At 48.1% G+C, this 17,848-nt stretch overlaps 7 protein-coding genes across 7 annotated transcripts; 2 read left to right on the top strand and 5 right to left on the bottom strand.

The window, feature by feature from the left end:
- Positions 1 to 1,192: 1,192 nt before the first annotated feature.
- Positions 1,193 to 2,341, bottom strand: Asppvi_005592 (NAD(P)/FAD-dependent oxidoreductase; the record flags this gene model as incomplete). The annotated part of the gene is made up of 1 exon (XM_043301510.1): positions 1,193 to 2,341. The coding sequence occupies one exon, from the start codon at positions 2,339 to 2,341 to the stop codon at positions 1,193 to 1,195; it is 1,149 nt and encodes a 382-aa protein (XP_043157445.1).
- A 4,868-nt stretch (positions 2,342 to 7,209) lies between these two features.
- On the top strand, positions 7,210 to 8,721 carry Asppvi_005591 (uncharacterized protein; the record flags this gene model as incomplete). Its single annotated transcript, XM_043301509.1, has 1 exon — positions 7,210 to 8,721. One exon carries the CDS (start codon positions 7,210 to 7,212, stop codon positions 8,719 to 8,721), a length of 1,512 nt encoding a protein of 503 aa, XP_043157444.1.
- Positions 8,722 to 9,257: 536 nt separating this feature from the next.
- On the bottom strand, positions 9,258 to 10,184 carry Asppvi_005590 (alpha/beta fold hydrolase; the record flags this gene model as incomplete). Its single annotated transcript, XM_043301508.1, has 1 exon — positions 9,258 to 10,184. The coding sequence occupies one exon, from the start codon at positions 10,182 to 10,184 to the stop codon at positions 9,258 to 9,260; it is 927 nt and encodes a 308-aa protein (XP_043157443.1).
- Positions 10,185 to 10,930: 746 nt separating this feature from the next.
- On the bottom strand, positions 10,931 to 11,614 carry Asppvi_005589 (uncharacterized protein; the record flags this gene model as incomplete). The annotated part of the gene is made up of 3 exons (XM_043301507.1): positions 10,931 to 11,096; positions 11,172 to 11,289; positions 11,344 to 11,614. 3 exons carry the CDS (start codon positions 11,612 to 11,614, stop codon positions 10,931 to 10,933), a joined length of 555 nt encoding a protein of 184 aa, XP_043157442.1.
- Positions 11,615 to 12,908: 1,294 nt separating this feature from the next.
- Asppvi_005588 (GNAT family N-acetyltransferase) lies at positions 12,909 to 13,565 on the bottom strand (the record flags this gene model as incomplete). The annotated part of the gene is made up of 1 exon (XM_043301506.1): positions 12,909 to 13,565. One exon carries the CDS (start codon positions 13,563 to 13,565, stop codon positions 12,909 to 12,911), a length of 657 nt encoding a protein of 218 aa, XP_043157441.1.
- Positions 13,566 to 14,996: 1,431 nt separating this feature from the next.
- Asppvi_005587 (uncharacterized protein) lies at positions 14,997 to 15,759 on the top strand (the record flags this gene model as incomplete). The annotated part of the gene is made up of 2 exons (XM_043301505.1): positions 14,997 to 15,004; positions 15,060 to 15,759. 2 exons carry the CDS (start codon positions 14,997 to 14,999, stop codon positions 15,757 to 15,759), a joined length of 708 nt encoding a protein of 235 aa, XP_043157440.1.
- A 66-nt stretch (positions 15,760 to 15,825) lies between these two features.
- On the bottom strand, positions 15,826 to 16,926 carry Asppvi_005586 (putative short-chain dehydrogenase/reductase family protein; the record flags this gene model as incomplete). The annotated part of the gene is made up of 3 exons (XM_043301504.1): positions 15,826 to 15,949; positions 16,011 to 16,286; positions 16,340 to 16,926. The coding sequence occupies 3 exons, from the start codon at positions 16,924 to 16,926 to the stop codon at positions 15,826 to 15,828; spliced, it is 987 nt and encodes a 328-aa protein (XP_043157439.1).
- Positions 16,927 to 17,848: the final 922 nt, after the last annotated feature.

The following is a 17,848-nucleotide window of genomic DNA, read 5'->3' as shown; positions in this document are numbered from 1 at the left end:
GCTTTACCTCCAGGATGGACAGAACTTTGTTTGTTCTCCTGGACCGCACCACGCCATCAAGAACGGCCGTGTATGATTGTGTCCCAAATTTGGGAACATATCGTACACGTGTAATCGTGCACTTGAGGTTGGGACGACCTCTTCAGATTGGTTAGTTCCTGGACCAGCAGGACTAAGTGCATTTTCACTACTGCCTCATCTGGCGTAGTAGGATGCGGAGCATTCATGACCTTTGATGTCCAGCGATGGGCATCTCGGTCTGCTGAGCGTCACTGCTTTCTTAGCGGTAGCCCCTATCAATCCTCCACGGACCATTATTTCTCCATTATAAAAGAGTCCTGTTGAGTTGTGGTCGTTGGCAGGGTACGAGCCATGTACTCGAGGTAGCGATGCCTTATTCGATGGTGATCCGTCTAATCCGTCAGCCACATATTCATCGAAAACAAGTTGGTGGTAATGGGATACCTACCTCGAGCTACTCAGAGGCGCTCCTCTACCCTGGTGCTCCAGCCAACGGATAATCTCGGCTGTTCCCTGTGTCTGAACTGGAACATCATTTGCATATCCGATAATTGCCAATATTGATGGAATACCTAGGTCGTTCTGGTTTGAATCAATGCCAAATTTCAGCAAAAACTGGGCGCTGACTTATAGGCCCAATAGGAGGTCACATCCGCCTTTTGTATGTTCAGTGTCAATCTGTCTTAGGAAGCCTTTATTAAAATAAGGTCCCGCCTTGATTTATGGGTTGTGTTGTTCCATTATACATACCTGGCTGACCCGCCTCTGGGCTTCAAGAGCCGGATGACTCCTTGGTATATTTGTTGAATCTGATTATTGGATATTCAGGAAGTTAAGAGAGATATTCTAAAGGCAGCGCTGATAATTACAGTAGAGAAATTCAAGCTGGGAGTGAATGAAGACCAAAGAAATCAGGATGGTGAATGAAAGGACGCAGTGAAACCATTTCGCCATTTGGAATGTCCATCGGAGTACATTGTAGTTGACTGGGTATAGTTGTTTGTCTAATAATTATTAATCTCTATAAAAGCAAGGAATGCCTAATTCTGGAAAGCAACCGAGCCTGGGTTCTTAGATCTTCTATGGGAGAGTCAAACTACTCTATAAGGAGACAGCGGGTTCAGTCCGAATAGATGAACCAACATGAGGTGAGAGTCAGCAGGCCATGCCACTAACTTGCCCCAATAAACGAAGCTGCCTTGGAGACAAAGAAGTCCTTCCCCTTGATTGTCTTGACCATGAAGCTCCAGGGCGTCATACCGAACAGCTGCCCCGTTCCACCCGACGCCCCGACGGGGACCAACATCATAATGCTATCTCCTTGATCATACACCCTCCTCTTGTACTTTGAGCCAAGAATGTCGTTCTTTATGTTTGCAGCAACAACCGCAGCCTGCTCAGTAGCCTTGAACGAGAGGCGCATGGAATTGTTGGTTATATCGCCTGCCGCATAGATGGGTAAGGGTGCATTCTGTCCGCCCTGTACGCGAAGCTCTTGGTTCACTTTCACCCAGCCGTCAGTGTCCAGCCATTGCTGAGGGATAAAGCCGCTGTTGGGTAGGACGCCCGTTGTGGGAATGTACAAATCGGCGGCGAGCTGCTGTCCGTTACTGAGAGATATGTTCCATGTCCCGTTGGTGGACAGAACCGCATCTGTGACTGCCTGCGACGAGATGACCGTCACATTTTTCTGGGTAAGGAGGCTTTCCGCAGCTTTACTGCCTGATTTCTTGAGCATTGGTAATACGCGATCAGAAGCGGAGACGAGGGTAATCTTCACTGATTTTCCTCGGTCTTGCGCGGCTTCGGCGAGTTCCCCGGCAAGCTCGACACCGATGGGACCTGCACCGGCTATGACAATCTGCGAGGCTGATGAGATAGCCTGTTGCGCATTGTCAATCAGCGTTGCCATATTATCGGCGTTGGATGGCTTGAAGGGAACGGGGATGTCGCTGCGGGTCGTTGAAGCGGTGCTACTCCCCGCGGCAATGACCAGGTAGTCGAATTGGATGGTCGTTTGACCGTCAACCATCACGGACTTGTCTTCCGGATTGATGGAGGTCACCCGTCCTTGAACAAATTCGAAAGATTCTGAGGGATACTGTTTGAATGCCGATTCAATTGGGATCAGGTATTGCTCTGGCCGGAAGGCAGCGGGTTTGGCCATGATCCGGGGGCCAGCAATGCAGAAGTAGAATGTTGGAGAGGGGTTGATTAGAATAACCTTCACCGTTGGGACATCTTTGAGGAGAGAATGCGCAATTGGTGTCCCGGCAAAGGAAGCACCAATTATCACAACGGTTGTTTTGGTTGGTGTCATGGCGGTCGTCTTCTCTTTGATATTCTGCGTGGTTCAGTGATTGCTGGTTGGTGATCTAACCTCATATTTATAACTACCCCTATCCCGTTCTAAGCAAGCGCAAAGGATGGTCGCTGAGATGTATAATTACTAATGCTTAGAAACTGAACAAGGATCTTAGCTTATCCTTCAAGACTTGCCCTAACCTTATCTGGTAAGATGTGCAGCTGGGGACTGGCCCGTCGGCTGGTCCATGAATCCTTCAGGCCAGCACGTATTGAAAACACAACCAGCTTATCTTATTTGAGTCAACAGCAGACGGCGAAGGAATTATCTGCAACGGGGTTTCCTTGCCAGACAATACTACAAGGCCAACGCAAGACTTTTGATCATCAGCCACAAACCACTAATTGGCTACCAGGCAGATTATTGGGATGGTAGGAGGAGGTAATGTACTTTTAAGGACTAGCTTAGTCTCTGGCTCTGAGACCAGCTTTATGATCATTCATCGCCGATCTCAGATGGACAAGGGATCCATGTAATAAAGTAAGCTGAGGTGAGGTGTCTGTGGGTCTGTGACAATCCATCTTATTGTTCAACCATACTACGTGTAGACAAGTTGATGCATAAGATGACCTGGACTTTTACTGTGCTGGAAGTGGTTTTATGGACTCATCACCTAAAGCTGGAAATACATTCTTTTAGTCGCCTGGTGGGAGATATTACCAAACAAGACACCTCCAATCTCCCAGCAGAAGGGGCTAAAAGCTCCAATAAACAGCTGTAATATATTGCCGACCAACCACAACTCTGTTTATCTCTGGTTTACTGTCCAAAGTCGAAACGTGGGTTCTGTTCCCTCGCCGTAACCCACGCCCTTCAAAAATGCGCCCAAACGATCCACCCGACTGTTACTCATCATGCTGCCGGCCAGCGACGTCCAGGCATTATCTCCACGTATGGTAACAGTTGGAGTCAGGCCATAAACTTAAAGTTCGAGGTATTATTGAATCGTGCCATGTTGCGTTGCCAGACCTGGACGAGCCTTGGCACCATCAGCACCATGTGGAAGTACGAGAGACTTAACTTATTGTACGTTGGAAAATTGATTTCATCGCAGCTGAATGTTACTGACACAGATAGATCTACTATCCGCTATGACGGCCAGACTACCAATGTTTCAATCTCAGATGAACATCCTTCATCTTCAAAACCACATATCCAGTGGAAATCTTTGCCCGCCTCTTCTAATGTCATTTCAAATCTGCCAATCAGCCCTGCAACCACATATCGCAGCGCTGCTTGAGCAAAGACTTTTCCACGACAAGACTGCTGTCTATGTAGGAAGGTGATCAGGGCAAAATTTGTTGATGGGCCGGCACAGTTGCTGGCCATACATTGCCCTACTGTTGGTGTTGCCGTCGTTCTTTTGGGTCTAGCGCTCGAGGACAAATTCATCACTATCGGCGCCCCATACTTTCAAACAGTAATTGATTGTATAGGGACACAGCAGGATACGTGTCCCTTGAGGCACACGCATACTCGCCACAGTAGTTAACCGGACAGCCTCACGAACTGTGATAGGAATGCGTGGATACAAGCGGAGGGCTTCACAGCAGACGCTATTTAGGAGGCATATAGAGTTGATGTCATCACAAGTAAGCTCATAGCTGGCTGACGGAATTTTACTTCGGATCTCTTCTCACAGACACTTCTCGTATTCAGGATGAAGACGTCGGAGATAGCAAGCGTACATTAAGGTAGAAGACAGGCTGTCATCCTGAGATATTAAACAGCGACAATGTCAGTTCCAACTACTTCGAACTGGCACCCCGTACAAGAATACAAGCTGCTTACTCCAGCGGAAAGAAAACATCAGTAAGGTTACCTTCAAGTAGCATGGTTGTCATTATCTCGTTTTCGCCTTCCTGTACGGATGGTTTACGCGACAACATGAACGCTGGCTTCTTTTCAAGAATGGCCCTGCAAACACCACGCATGAACCTGGCTTCAGCATCAAAAATAGTATCAAACCTCCAGGTGATTTTCTTTGCCAGCCACACTGGAAGGAGGAAATGTGTGATTATGAAAAGCAAAATTTTTCCTTGGTTGGTCCGTGCATAAAGAGAAGGCTCTTAGTGACTCTATCCCCTGGACGTTCAAGCGAGTCAAAATCCTGCCCTGTAGATAGAATGCCAATGGTATCGAGCATCAGACGAGTATACGGAACATTAGCGAAAGAACTTTCATATCTTGATTCTTTTCATTTATGAAACTTACTATGTCCATGACCCGATTTCCACCGTTCTGTTGCGGAGGTTGGTTTGAACAGGATCTGCATCTCTTTCTGCCTCTAACTTGGCTAGAAGCTGTCTAGTCTTTTCTAGAACATAGTATATGAAGTCTTGATATGCCTCATACTGAATGCAGGACTCAGCATCTTACGCAAGTGCTTATGGCCTTGTCTTCAGCCAACAAAATTCCGAATGCCCCGACATAACTTTCCTACTAGTCATTTCTTGATATATAGGATGATGTTGGAAACGAGTTAAATATTTCATTGAGGCCGAATTCAAACCAGTGGATATACACGTAGTTTAATTTAAGATTTTAAAAGTTTCTGACCATATTTCTACCTCAGCATCCACTGGTGCATTACTGCAAATCCTCGACAAAGTTTGCGTGGAAATAGCTTTCAAAAGTTAGGGAAATAGCTTTAAAAGCGAACACTACATAGCAAAAATGCAGGTGTAGTCTCGCTGGCCAAACGACTAGGTCCCCTACGGTCCACAAACATAAGACCAGAAGGCATGGAACACAAAGAGATCATTATTGTTGAGGACTGCCTGATGAGCATTTACAATAACATTCCTGTCATAGCCCAAGAAATGCAAGACGGTTTTACGACAGGACCACCAGGCAAGGAGATGAGAATTGCATTCCAGACGGCCTAAGCACGTATCCAAGGAAAATAGCCGGTCACGCATGGAATGACAGTCATACTCCTTAGACAGTTAGGTTATTAAGATTTAAAGGAGCGTGTAAGTCTCAAAAGAAGCTTATAAGAGGGACAGCCCCTGTTGAGCAAAGATAACGCCGTGTCAGGACTGGTTCGTTAGCTGTTTCCCATCCATCGCCCTCTCCGCAACTGTATGGCTCCACCACGCGACTCTCATCATTGGCTTGCTCTTTACTTCTCGCACCTTGGGGAATCTCATGGAGAACTGTTCGCATAATTCCACGGAGATCCAAGAGTGCTGCTAAGTGATTCTGGGAATATGCGCCACTATGATGGTGGCCTGCTTAGCCTTCCGGTAATTGATTATTCCAACACCCAACTCGACAACGTCGTTGACCATGCAGAAAGTGTGCTTGAAGAGTATGGCAACCTTTCCGCCAATAACTGCGAAGCGCCAAGAATAGCACAGTCGCCATCACCTGGCAGGGACTGCGCGGTTGCGACACTCAACATCAGCGCCCTGAAGGTAAATGAACGACAAATCAAAACCCTATCAGTTGGGCCCTTTATTAATAAGATTCAACGTTCCAAAAGGATGATAGCCGCAACCATAAATACACTCCCCGGTCCCCTGGAAACGAATGGCGTGATTTCTTACTAATATTCATCGAAAATGCTCGACTGTGAATGATGAGCATTTCATGGCTATTACTAAGAACATTGATTATGGGTTCAAGGTGTCGTCGCAGCTTTTGGCTGAGCCCATATCTGGAAGAAAATGTTTGATTTGGGAGACCTTCAATAAAGGCAGAGATCCATAAGCTGTACTCGTCGATCAAATGGATCTAGGGGACGCGCGGAGTTGTATGCGGTTCCTGGTGTCCTTGTTTCGTAGTTGATCCAGCCTCTTGTTCCAGAAGCTGTGGCGGGCTTTATGGATATTGGGGAGTCAGAGATCAGTCCTTCGTATGAGGAGATCCTGAGTGTTTTATTTTCTGTTATCGCCGGCTATTCGAGAATCTTCACAGTTTTTGATGCGCTGGACGAATGCGGAGCTTCACATATAACTCACTCAGACAACATTGGGCAATGCTTCCGGAAACAGGGGAGGAAATAATACAAAACTCAATGTAAAATCACGTCATATTCATTTTTTGGACAGCGAGTTTGAAAAAGAGGCGCGCTACTTGAGATTCGTGCTCTCAGTGAAGAGACATAAAGGTATCTTGATGATGACGTAGCCCAACTACTCGCATTCGTCCCGCAGCCTCCCGGATTGTGAGGAAAATAAAAAAAACGCAATTATCAAAGCAGCTGATAGGGTGTGAATCTGTGCAAGCTGGTTATGTTAACATGTCACTGAATCTTGTTTTAAGTTTCTCCTCATGTATCTTTTTGTAATTGTTAATGGATACAGGCGCCTCCTAGAGGATGGCTAATTTAAGGACGAAACGTCCTTTTCATTTACTTCCGCCGCGGCAGATCAGCGATCCACTAAGAGTTAATCTATGTTACATCGGCTGAAGCTTGTGTTTGAAAGATATATGTGGCTGTTACTACATCTATACTCTAAGCGTCATCATCGTTCTCTATCTAGAGTAGGTGTCATTGATCCCTGATCCCAGACACAGATAAGGACGCAAAATCCACTATTATTGCAAATCAGAGCAGCCTATCAATCTTTCCTTCTACTGGCAAGACGCCCTTCATATTTCTATTGCCACTTTATGCAACCAGAAACTACTTCCCACTATGACTGATGAAAGTATGTGCTTGTTCACCATTGGCTTCTTCATCCTGAGCTTTTAGTTCCCCAGTGGCTGGTTTCCCCAGCTGTACTATGTTGGTATTCTGGGAGACAGCCTAGCAATTCTTTCTTCTACCATACGACTCTTCTACCACAGACCAGTCGTGATCACCCTCATTAACTATGAGTGCAGTTGCGAAAGGCAAGGTAGAGCTCAGGTCCTCTGAAGTCTACCTTGAAGAAGAAGGCCGAGACCCTATCGTCTTTGAACTTTCTACGATCGAGCCTATCGGCAATGCTCAAAACCAACCTTACGCCCGACTGAAGCCGGCCACGATGGACTCAACACCTCTTATCCGCCTGGATTATACCCTTTACGAGCTTTACTCCGTGGATAATGAGGACTGGCCAAACATTACCCTCGTATACTCTTTTATGGAAGAGTCGGCGGTGAAATTTACGTACCAGTATGAGTTGCAGGAGACGCAAAAGACAGCCGAGCCCTCCGTCATGCTGGATACGAAGCTTAAGCCTCAGAGACATGGGTTTATCGCTGGCAAGATGCCTCTAGCTATCCTCTACGCGGGCTCCCAGTGCAACGACCAAGCTCTAGATACACTGCGCGCCGACAACGCTGATGTCTTTCGAAACTTTGCTCAGTTACCTTTTGACCAGCAGCCGATTGTGAGCTTTGCGACGAGTTCAGAAAGTATATCTGTAGGGCCAGGGGCTCATATTGCAGTAATGTTTCCCGCAGACTGCGTCCTGCACTTACCGCATCTCGTGGACCCTGAAATCCACTATGAGCTACTTTCCAAACCTGGTTTGGCTAGGTCAGGACTGCCAACGCCGCCATCCGAGGTTATCGATACCGTTCTCACTCCACACGACGTACACGATCAGGACCTACTGAAGGGTGAAATTTCCAGAATCACCCAGCTACTGGACAATCACGAACTGCCATTCGTTCTAAAGCTCCCCCAATCAGCCTCTGGGATGGGCGTCTTTAAGGTCGATACAGATGCCCAAAGAGCAGATGTCAAGGCAACACTCGCAACGCAGCTGGGCCGGATGCTCCAGCAAATTAACGAATCAAATCATCATATGCGTCCGTGTTCTTTAGTGATTCAGCGCTTCATCCCTGGTACAACAATGGGCTTATCTCTTTTTGTAACAAAGAAGGGGCGGCCCATCTTTATAGCGTGCTGTGATCAGCAATTAGACGGAGATGGGCACTGGGTTGGTTGTTCAATCTCTTACAAGCGGCAACCGGAGTTCAAAGAAGCCTATCGCGACATATCAGAGAAGGTCGCCGCTTTCCTGCATCAGAAAGGCTATTATGGCCCCGTTGGGCTAGACGTAATAACAGATGCGTCTGGGAATCAGTACATTGTCGACCTCAACGCCCGTGTCACTGGCAGTTACCACTTAGGACCGCTCGCGGGACACTTTCTTCAGCGCGGCCTGCTGGAGGTAACCTTTGTGCAGGCCTATTTCCTTTATTCTAGGGCCGCATTTGAAGCGGCTTTCTCGGACGAAATCCAGAAGGGCAGCTTGGTAATCAGCGGCTGGGCACACGCCGAGTCGACACCACTCAGCCAAGCTGCGATCAATATAGGAGGCCGGGATTCCTCCGAAGTGGAGGAGAGACTCAAGAAGATCAGAGATTTTGCTGTTCCTGATAGAACGATGTGAAGAGAGAACGCCTAAAAGGAGTTTAAGGATACACTTCGATCACCCGCAGGCAGATTTGCTTCAGAACGAAACCTAGTATTCAGTATTGTGTTAATTCATAGATGTAGATTGATATTTAGATTTCCCGTTATGTATGGCAACGGCACGGCCCTACACCCGAGATCGCCTGCTCGGAGCGCTTCTAGTGAAGGATGAACTGATCAGTCGACATCCCAGCTAGGACTACCGGTCACCGTATCAGTAAGGTCGTGCATTTTGAATGGCGATAAAGCTACTTTTGGAGGGCGCTGTCGGGGCGGGTTCTGACCAGGCCACACAAGAACTGTACAAATGCATATTATAACTGGTACGTAGCACACTGACTTTAGCTCCCACCTGTAACATTTGAGCGAGCAGTTGATAGACTACCGGAGATTATACAAGAAGGTGCCAGTTAAGTCAGACGCTGTTTAAGTTGTTGAGCCATGGCACATGTCAGTCGAAGCGGGTGCGACCCGTTGCCGGCAATGATGTATTCCGATCAACGATGCGCCAGATCAAAGAGGAGAGTCGATCTTCGGATCTAAGATCTGCTCTCTTACCCATCGAATCTCCTCCGCAACAACTTCCGGTCGAATCAAATGCACATTATGCCCACAGTCCGGCAAATGAACCATCCGACTCCGTCTAGACAGTCTCAACTGCTCTTCGTGCATCTCACGATCCAACCCATCCCATTTCTCCAGTAACTCACGGAACGCCGCTCGCTGAGCCTCTGTCCCATTCCCAGTCTCGACAGCCTTCTCGTAGAGTCTCCGGTAGTCCATCAACCCATTACACCGAATCACGCTCAAAGGCCGATCCCCAAGCGCCTGATTCTTGAACTGCTCTTTCTCAGCAAGCGCATGACAAACCTCCTCCCTCATCATCGCTTCAGCCTCCGAAGTAGCCGTCCCCCGCGAAATGTCAATCGCTCTCGCCCTCCATTCTTCCCGAGAGAGCTGAGCAGCAGCACGCAGCCCCGTGACCTCTGCAAACTTCAAGTTACCCACCATAGCATTGAGGTCTAAATCGGGGTTCTGGAATAGCTCGATGTTTCGCTCGGTTGAGGCGTCCATGAGGACCATTCCTGCGACCTCGCTTGAGTAAAGATGGAGATATTCCCGGGCGATGATCGCGCCATAGGAGTGAGCGGCCAGAATAAGTGGTGGAGGGATGTTTGCGGTGGTGAGTAAGGTGTGTAGCTCGGTGGCTGCTGACGTGGCCGTTGGGTTTGGTGTGTTTGGATTCCTTTCGCTGCGCCCGAGACCGGAGCGGTCGTAAAGGGCGAGCGGGGAAAAGGAGGCGACAAGCCGTTCAACGGCGCAGTAAGACGATGCGACGTCGCCTGCGCCAGCGATGAACACTACGATAGGATCTGGCGGGTCGCAGCGGGGCGGGCCGCTGATGGAGAGGTAGAGGCGATGGGTGCCAATGGAGACCATGGTATCTGTACTCTTAGTGGATAAAAATAGGTCCATTAAGAATTGCAAGTCGATGGTATATGGGATAATACACCCCGCGATAAGTGGCTTGTCAGCTTAAGGATCTAGGGCCCGATCAGTTTAGCCTAATATGTCAGTGTGATATTGGCTCAGTCTCGGCCTCGGCCAAGGCGCCAGGTGAGCACCTTTTATGCAGGAACTCGTTTGGGTGCTCTTAAATGATTGGTCTTACGCCGCTTAGCCATCGTGTAGGCAGTATGAGATTCGATTGGTGGCATAGAATTATTAGACTAGCAAATAATGGCATGGCTTGATACACATTAATGTCTGTGGAGAATCCGTTGTTTTTTCTCGCTCTGTTGGCCATGTCCATGCCACGTACACCTGCCTCTATAAATCCATGAAACTCCAAAACGAGAGTGCAACATTAATCAACACAGCCGGTTTATCGTGGACATGATAATTGGTAAATTGGAGGTACGGTCTCCGCGCTAACCGACTTAACATTTTTCGAGGTATGTGTCCTAGAACTAAATACTGGCAAATTTTTGGGTATCATCACGCCCCGTGGCTATGGGAGCAACAACCGGTCGTTCCTGGTATGGAGCAACATTTTCAACTCTCCAAGTTCTGATATTAAGCTGTCCCAACTTGGATCAATGTGCATAGCCTGGCGAAGAGCGGTGTGACGGAGTGACAAGGGAAATACCCTAAGCCCGCCACGCCTAGCGTTCTATAGTTATATGTCATGCTTGTTTCTTGTCCGATCCTTTTCCCGCGAAGAACGACTGAGCAGCCCACGGAGCAGGCCAGGCCAGGGATCCGGGGATATCTTTGTGATCGTCCCCTGATACAAGATGATCAATCACTGCGATGAAGATATAGGCGCCAATTCCAGTGCAGATATGCCACCTACCGTCTCCGGCGTTAGTATTATTATTCAAGAAAAGGAAAGAGGACAGAAATAGCTAAGGAACTGGTACATACCATCCATGAAGCTCCAACAAAAAAGCCCAGGGAAGACCCACAGTCTGTCTGATGCTTTTCAGGTAGGAGCACATCCACACATCAACCAGCCAGAGCCAGTACCCCAGGTTGAATATAACTTCACGATGACGTTAGCAGGAGTCCCAATGTTGACGTAAGGTGAGTATATTACCAGCGCCAAACCGTACCATCCCCCAGATCTGCCTTCGAGCCTCCGAGCCCGCCAGTGTGCGAGTGTTGATCATTCGCATGGTAGAAATTCCGATGACGGTCACGGAGCTAACAAAGGAGATAGAGTGTAAGAGCATTTCATCTGTCTTTACGTGGTAAATTACAAGGGCGAGAAGGGTTGACCCCAGGACCATGCCAACGACGAGCGTGACTCTGGGGCTGGCATTGGCAGTCATGACGCGGTGGAGCACCGGGGTTGTTGTGAACAGCATGGAGATGTCGTCCACTGATGAACAGAGTAAGCCAGGGGAAATTATCAGAGGCAGAAGAAAATAAATGATAATGGAAACCTACACATCTGTGTGTGGTACTTGAGGCTGACGTGGAATAGAGCTGAACAAATTCCCACAGCCATTAACCCCCAGTATGGTACGGTGCGAAGGAAACCAGCATTTGGTTTCTGCCGCAGCTGGTAAAGTCCATAGATGGCGTAGATTACTGGACAGGTTTTTCAGTGGGATTGTGGTCTCAACCGAAACTGAAGAGAGCGCTTACTGTATACTACATTGGTCAAGCTGTTGATGAATTCCGCAACATATCTGGTTACCATGTAGTCCTAAAGCAGGTCAAACAATCAATCAGTTGCATGCGATGAGACTCGATGTACAAGTTGTGTGATGCATAGCTACCTCCTCACAAAAGCTTTCAGATGCGAGTTAGTTGACAATGCTTGCAAGAAGCTGTCTGCACAGGCTGAGTAGAGAGTACTGACTTGGAGTTCGCCGTGATCGGACCCCAGAAAGGGGTATCTGAGTCATCTGAGATCATCTTTGCTGCTTGTAGCTTGAGGGAAGATGTACTACTGGAAGTTTAAAGAAACGAATGTCATGAAGGCGAGAGACACAAACACATAGAAAAGCGAAGGAGGGGCGGTGGGCAGGCAACCACAATAACCCACTAGGGGCTTACAGCGGACGAAAGCGGGTCAGACACCGGAACCAAATGATGACTGCAGGTAATGTAGAATTAGTAGGCAAGGGTATCAGAAAAATAAATGAATCGCCATGTCTCACAAAACTATCTGATTCCTCACTTTMCTCTCAATCTCCGCCTGCGCTCTCTTAGTCGCGTCGAGGACAATCATCTTCTGGTCGCTCTTGCAGTAGGAATGCTGCTCATCGATGTGGCTATTGATCTGATACAAATTGAATAAGAATAGATTGCCAAAATGGTCGAAATTTGCAAGAATCAGACGCGACTAATAGCTGGCGAGCTTCCATAGGAACCATCCATTTTAGGACTGGGCCAAACGTGCAGCACAAACGCGATTCAGGGATAATGAAGCTGTGCGTTCGGCACAATCGCGGACCTCAATATAATCCGATGGCAAATTGCAATGTTTAAAGGTTGCAATGCATTTTTTCCATCTCCCAGCCATGATGATTTACCTCCAAGGAATTGACCGGTGGGATAAGCATACGCGCCTTCGACCGGTTGACGGACTTCAGTCTTGCTTAAGAATTGTCCTAGTTGTGAACATCTGGACTCTATCCTCAATTGACTGCATTACTTTCCTATGTCCAGGATCATCCCGACTGTCTGGAGTCCACCCAACACCACGTCCTCGCTGCACTTCTGAAACCCGCATCGTTCGTAGAGTTTCCTTGCAGCTTCATTGTCTGCTTCGACTAGGAGGACCAGTAGAGCTCGCATTGTAGCGGAAGCGCCCCGGGCATATTTGACAGCTTCTTCAACAAGTCGACGGCCATTTCCCCTTCCTCTCGAGGCTGGAAGCACGAACATGCCAGCAATCATATACACGGCGACAGCGTCTCTACCATCCGCTGGTGGTGTCGTATACCGATCACCTTCCGTAAATACCTTCCACGGCGCGTTGAGATCAATTTCACTGCTAAACACGAATTTCGGCCCTCCGATGGTCACTGTCCCCAGCCATTCCCTAGACAAAAGGGCTGTCAACGCATTGTCCGATGAAGGAACGGTTCCATCCTCCTCCAGGGCGATAAAGGTCCGTGCCTGCGGGTTTTCAATCCGAGAGAGCCATTTTTGGTATGGGAAGTCTGCTTCAGTCTCGTACGTGGATGAAAAGGCCTTTGGGTCTTGTTTGAGGCCTGCTAAGCGGAGATGTCTGTACAGGTCGACGATTTTGTCCCGTTCTTTTGGTGTGGGAAAAGCCTGGGGGACACGGGCGATGTTACTCATTGTTGCGACGGACTTCAAATAGCATGAATTTTGCACATCTGCTGAGCAGGTGTTTGTGACTTATTTATTTCGTATGAGTCATATGATCAGAATGAGGTCGCATTAGAAACAGGAAATACGAGCTCAGATTACGCTAGCTGGCGATGGAACTTCAGTACTGCTGGCGCATTTGGCATGAAAAGGAGTCAACTCATCGCTCACGAATCTGACAGATAAGTTCAAAGATGCCAACTGAGGACTTGGTAGATGGTTACTTGTAGCCATGTCGCCGAGGCTATTCAGTAATCGACGCAACAAGCAAGCCACTAGTTATCGATGGCGACGTGTATTTCCAGGCCCAGAAAGTCCCACTCATTCCAGTTTCCTCTGAGTTACGCGTCGATTTAAGATAGATCTTGTGACTTTCTGTATGACAAAACAAACGAAATCTCAGGAATTGTGCGTAAGCCTCTAAAGGTGACAGGAGTGCAGGTCTCTGGTGATTAGCTCCGTTAAGTCCGACAGCTCAATCTCCCCTCGACAGAAAATCCCCAAATCATCATTCGATCTCTTACCACTCCTTCTTCTTTGATTAACGTGCGCTGTATCCCCTACCGTATCCCAAACGAGCAAAATGTCCTTTGAGTTTATTGACAACAAACTCAGCATCGATCAAGCCGCTCGAAAGCAGATCCGTCGCCATGCGGCTATGGGGAAAAATAAAGGCAAAACAATCGTGCGATCATCGAGAAAACACGCGTCAACGACGACTGTATCTTCATTTCATCTCCCTGGCATAATAAGAAAGGGGCCTTGTCCGGTGAAAGAGGATTCTTTGATTGAACGGCCCATAGATGATGGGCTGGTCTTTCCAGCGCCACTGTTTGGGGAATCGAAGGCGCTTGTGAAAAAGGGTATAGCCATCTCCTTCGCTTACTGCTGTGTAGACTGTGCTGCTGACCTGGTTTAATATGCGGTCGTTGGATTTCTATGCGCCACACGATACGCACCTCAACTGAGCGAAGCCCTCGACTTTACAGGTCACGCTTCTTCCATGTTTGTGCGGTATATATTTATCGATGAAGCTTGTGAGTTGAGAAGGTCCTGAGACTACACATTCCAATAACCCTTGCTGATGGCTCCATGACAGGCTTTCATTGCGCCGTGGCAACGTCCATATTGTGCCTTAACAACCTCGTCACCAAGCAAGAGGGTATCCTGCAAGCGATGAGTCACATATCCCACACGTTTCGCTTGGTCAACCAACGACTTTCCCGCCAGGAAGCGATCAACGATACGACCATGGCAGTTATAGTAAGCATGGCTCAGTACGAGCGGCATCAAAACCAATATCAACGAGGATTTGTCCACATTCAAGGTTTACGAAGAATGGTTCAACTTCAAGGCGGGATGTTGCAGGTTTCGAAAAGCCATCATACACTTGTTCAGAAAATGTTGCGGTATGGCCCTTGAGTGAAAACACTATACATGTTCCAACCATGCTGACCATTGTAGTGTTGACCTTGATTCTTCTCTGCAGCTGGGTTCAGCGACACTATTCAGCTTAGAGGACGCCATCAAGGAAAACAAGACGATAAATGAACTCTACGGGGACCTTAAGCGACAGAATCACGCGGGTTCCAGCAAACCCTATAGGCCCCCTTTCCTGAGAAGTCTGCCCTGCGATATTCAAGATATCTTCATTGATGTGACATCCCTTGCTTCAACACTCAACGACGCAACGCACGGAGCCAGTCCCAAGCTGAATTCCTCCACTTTTCACAGTGACCTGCTCGTACTTGGTTATCGTTTGGTGGATAGGTACACCCTGGGTGGGTGTCGTCCCGGGTGCACAGTTGAGAACGGAATCCACCTAGGCCTGACCGCGTTTTTGGTTACATTCTTGCCGGGACTAGATCGTCGTATTGCTCATAATGCTCTTCTCTTTAAGCTACTTCTCGATGCTGCTCAAGCTTTCTCAGATGACGGACTAGATATCCAGGAATTGTTACTTTGGATGCTTTATATTGGAGCAGCGTCATCGTCTCAGCTGGGGGCTCATCCTATGTGGATCTCGAAATCAAAGGAGACTATCGATACTCTGAAATTGAGGACATGGGAACAAGTCCAGGACATGCTTGCGAAATATCCATGGGTCACCCCAGTCCACGATACAGCTGGGAAGGCCCTGTGGCTTCACGCCCACCAAAACTAACTGCCAAAGAAGTGGACAACGGATCTCAAACAGAGCCGCCGCAATTTCAGCTCGCAGACGAGTACCTCATTTCAAGATTCGTTCTACGCATCCAGGCTCAATGGATTCCAACTCTTCGGCAATAGTTTCCCAGCTATGTTGTTGCCATCTCTTACCCTCTTCATCTGTCACCCAACTTGGCACGTCGTTTCTGGACAAACGCCTCTGTCAGCACCAGTCATTTTAGGTCCCGAGGGAATATTCAGACTTACTCTCCAATTTCACAGGAATGGAGCAAGAATCCATGGCTCTCTTTTCCTGCCACAGCCCCGTGAAGAAGCGTGCGGCTACCATCCTCGGCAGTCCGTCCATATTCTGCCTGGCGCTTGGCGAGGTCCTCCCTAAATTGTGCTGGTGCGTTGCGAGCCAGGTCAGTCTTGCAAAGTCCCGGACACACCAGATTCAACACAACCCCAGTGTGATCCACGGGAATCAGAGTTGCAAGATAACGTAGTGCCATTGTTGTCAAGAGCTTGGAAAGAGGATATCTATTTCTTGACATCAGACCAGCTAAGTTTAGCATCGTCTGCTGAAAACTTACGTGCGCATCGGTGGAATGTCATCTCCATCCATCTTCTTCACCGGATCATCCTTGATCTTATCCCACAGATCTTTGGCATCGAATCCAACCCGGCTGGTCACAAGGGTCAGATGAGGTACAATTCCGTATCGCTGCGCACTCTCCCTCATCTTGGGAAAGATAAGTACAGCAAGAAGGAACGTGCTGAGAACGTTGACAGTGACAGATAGGCCATGACCTTCAGCGAAGACGCGCTCTGGCACCGCAACAGCCGCATTTTCGATCACAGCATCAATCCTATCAAGCTCTGCAGTCGCCTTCCGTGCAAATGCCTTGACAGAGTCGTAGCTTGCCAGATCGAGCGACCAGACCTCAGCAACACCAATTTTTCCTGTGGATTCTTCGATTTCCTTCTTAGCCTTCTCACCCGCGCTGATGTTACGTACGGCAAGGATGACCTTTGCAGCTTCGAGGCTGACCAAGTGTTTGGCTGCCTCAAAGCCTAGGCCGGTGTTGGCGCCGGTCACAATGTAGGTACCACCAGAGCAGGTTTCGGTGGTAGCTAGAAGAGGCAGATTTCTGCGTTGAGTTTGAGCTGCAGAAGCCATGACGTACAGATCTCTGGTATTGGGGGTTGTTACACAAGTGATGATAGTCAGAATGTAAGAATGATGTTGATGTTTGCTCCCATCTCTACACGAGCCCAGGGCTGGATTTTATAGCTGTTAGCCTCATACGGTCGGCGTTTACGGACTCAACAACATTGCTACGAGCGGATTTTTGATCTAAGTCCGAGTCGATGTGACGTCTTGGACAGACTTTACCTAGTATCCTCAGATGTGTCAACCCAGCCAATGGGAGACTGGGTTCCTAATCAGGAAGGTCTTGGCGCTGTCGCGGTACTATGCAGAATGGCCATTTTCGGCGTCTTTGTCGATGATTTCCCATGGCCAAGCTCAATGGGACTTCGTAATTAATCCATTTCACCCATCCCGTCCAAGGAAGCCCAACTTCAACGCATTATAATACATGGACCACGCGAGTAATCACAACTCCAATAAAAGGACAGAATATCCAGTACTAATGCTACTAGTATCTAAACAATTAGCCTCAAAGGATGTGGTGGTGCCGTTAGGTCAGGTCGGCATTTCCCTCATGGCTTTGTGAGGGTGTCCGGTAACAATACACATATGATACTTTTAGGCTGTAAGTCAATGTATTTACGCGGTTCAAATCAACATTTCTCTGTGATTCCTCTCACTGGGCATCTCGTATGTATATGGCCAATATCGTTACACTCGCTACACTGAGGTAGTGTCCAGCAGTGAGGTTGCTCCTCGGCTTCAGCCAGCTGATCTAGCTAGATTCCAAGCGCTTCATGCCCTCTTGTTCCAAAGCTCTTAATATCTGATGGCTACAATTACCAAAAGTAGAAGAGTAGTTCATGTTGTCTAAAGATATATGGATTAGGAGCTTGTGTTCCATAACGAGATGCGCTCACAGCGAGTGGATCGGTCGCCCACAAGCAGC

Source organism: Aspergillus pseudoviridinutans, assembly GCF_018340605.1.
Source record: "Aspergillus pseudoviridinutans IFM 55266 DNA, scaffold_4, whole genome shotgun sequence".
Taxonomy (NCBI): domain Eukaryota; kingdom Fungi; phylum Ascomycota; class Eurotiomycetes; order Eurotiales; family Aspergillaceae; genus Aspergillus; species Aspergillus pseudoviridinutans.
Note: the sequence above shows the minus strand (reverse complement) of the source record. Positions and strands in the feature narration are given on the sequence as shown.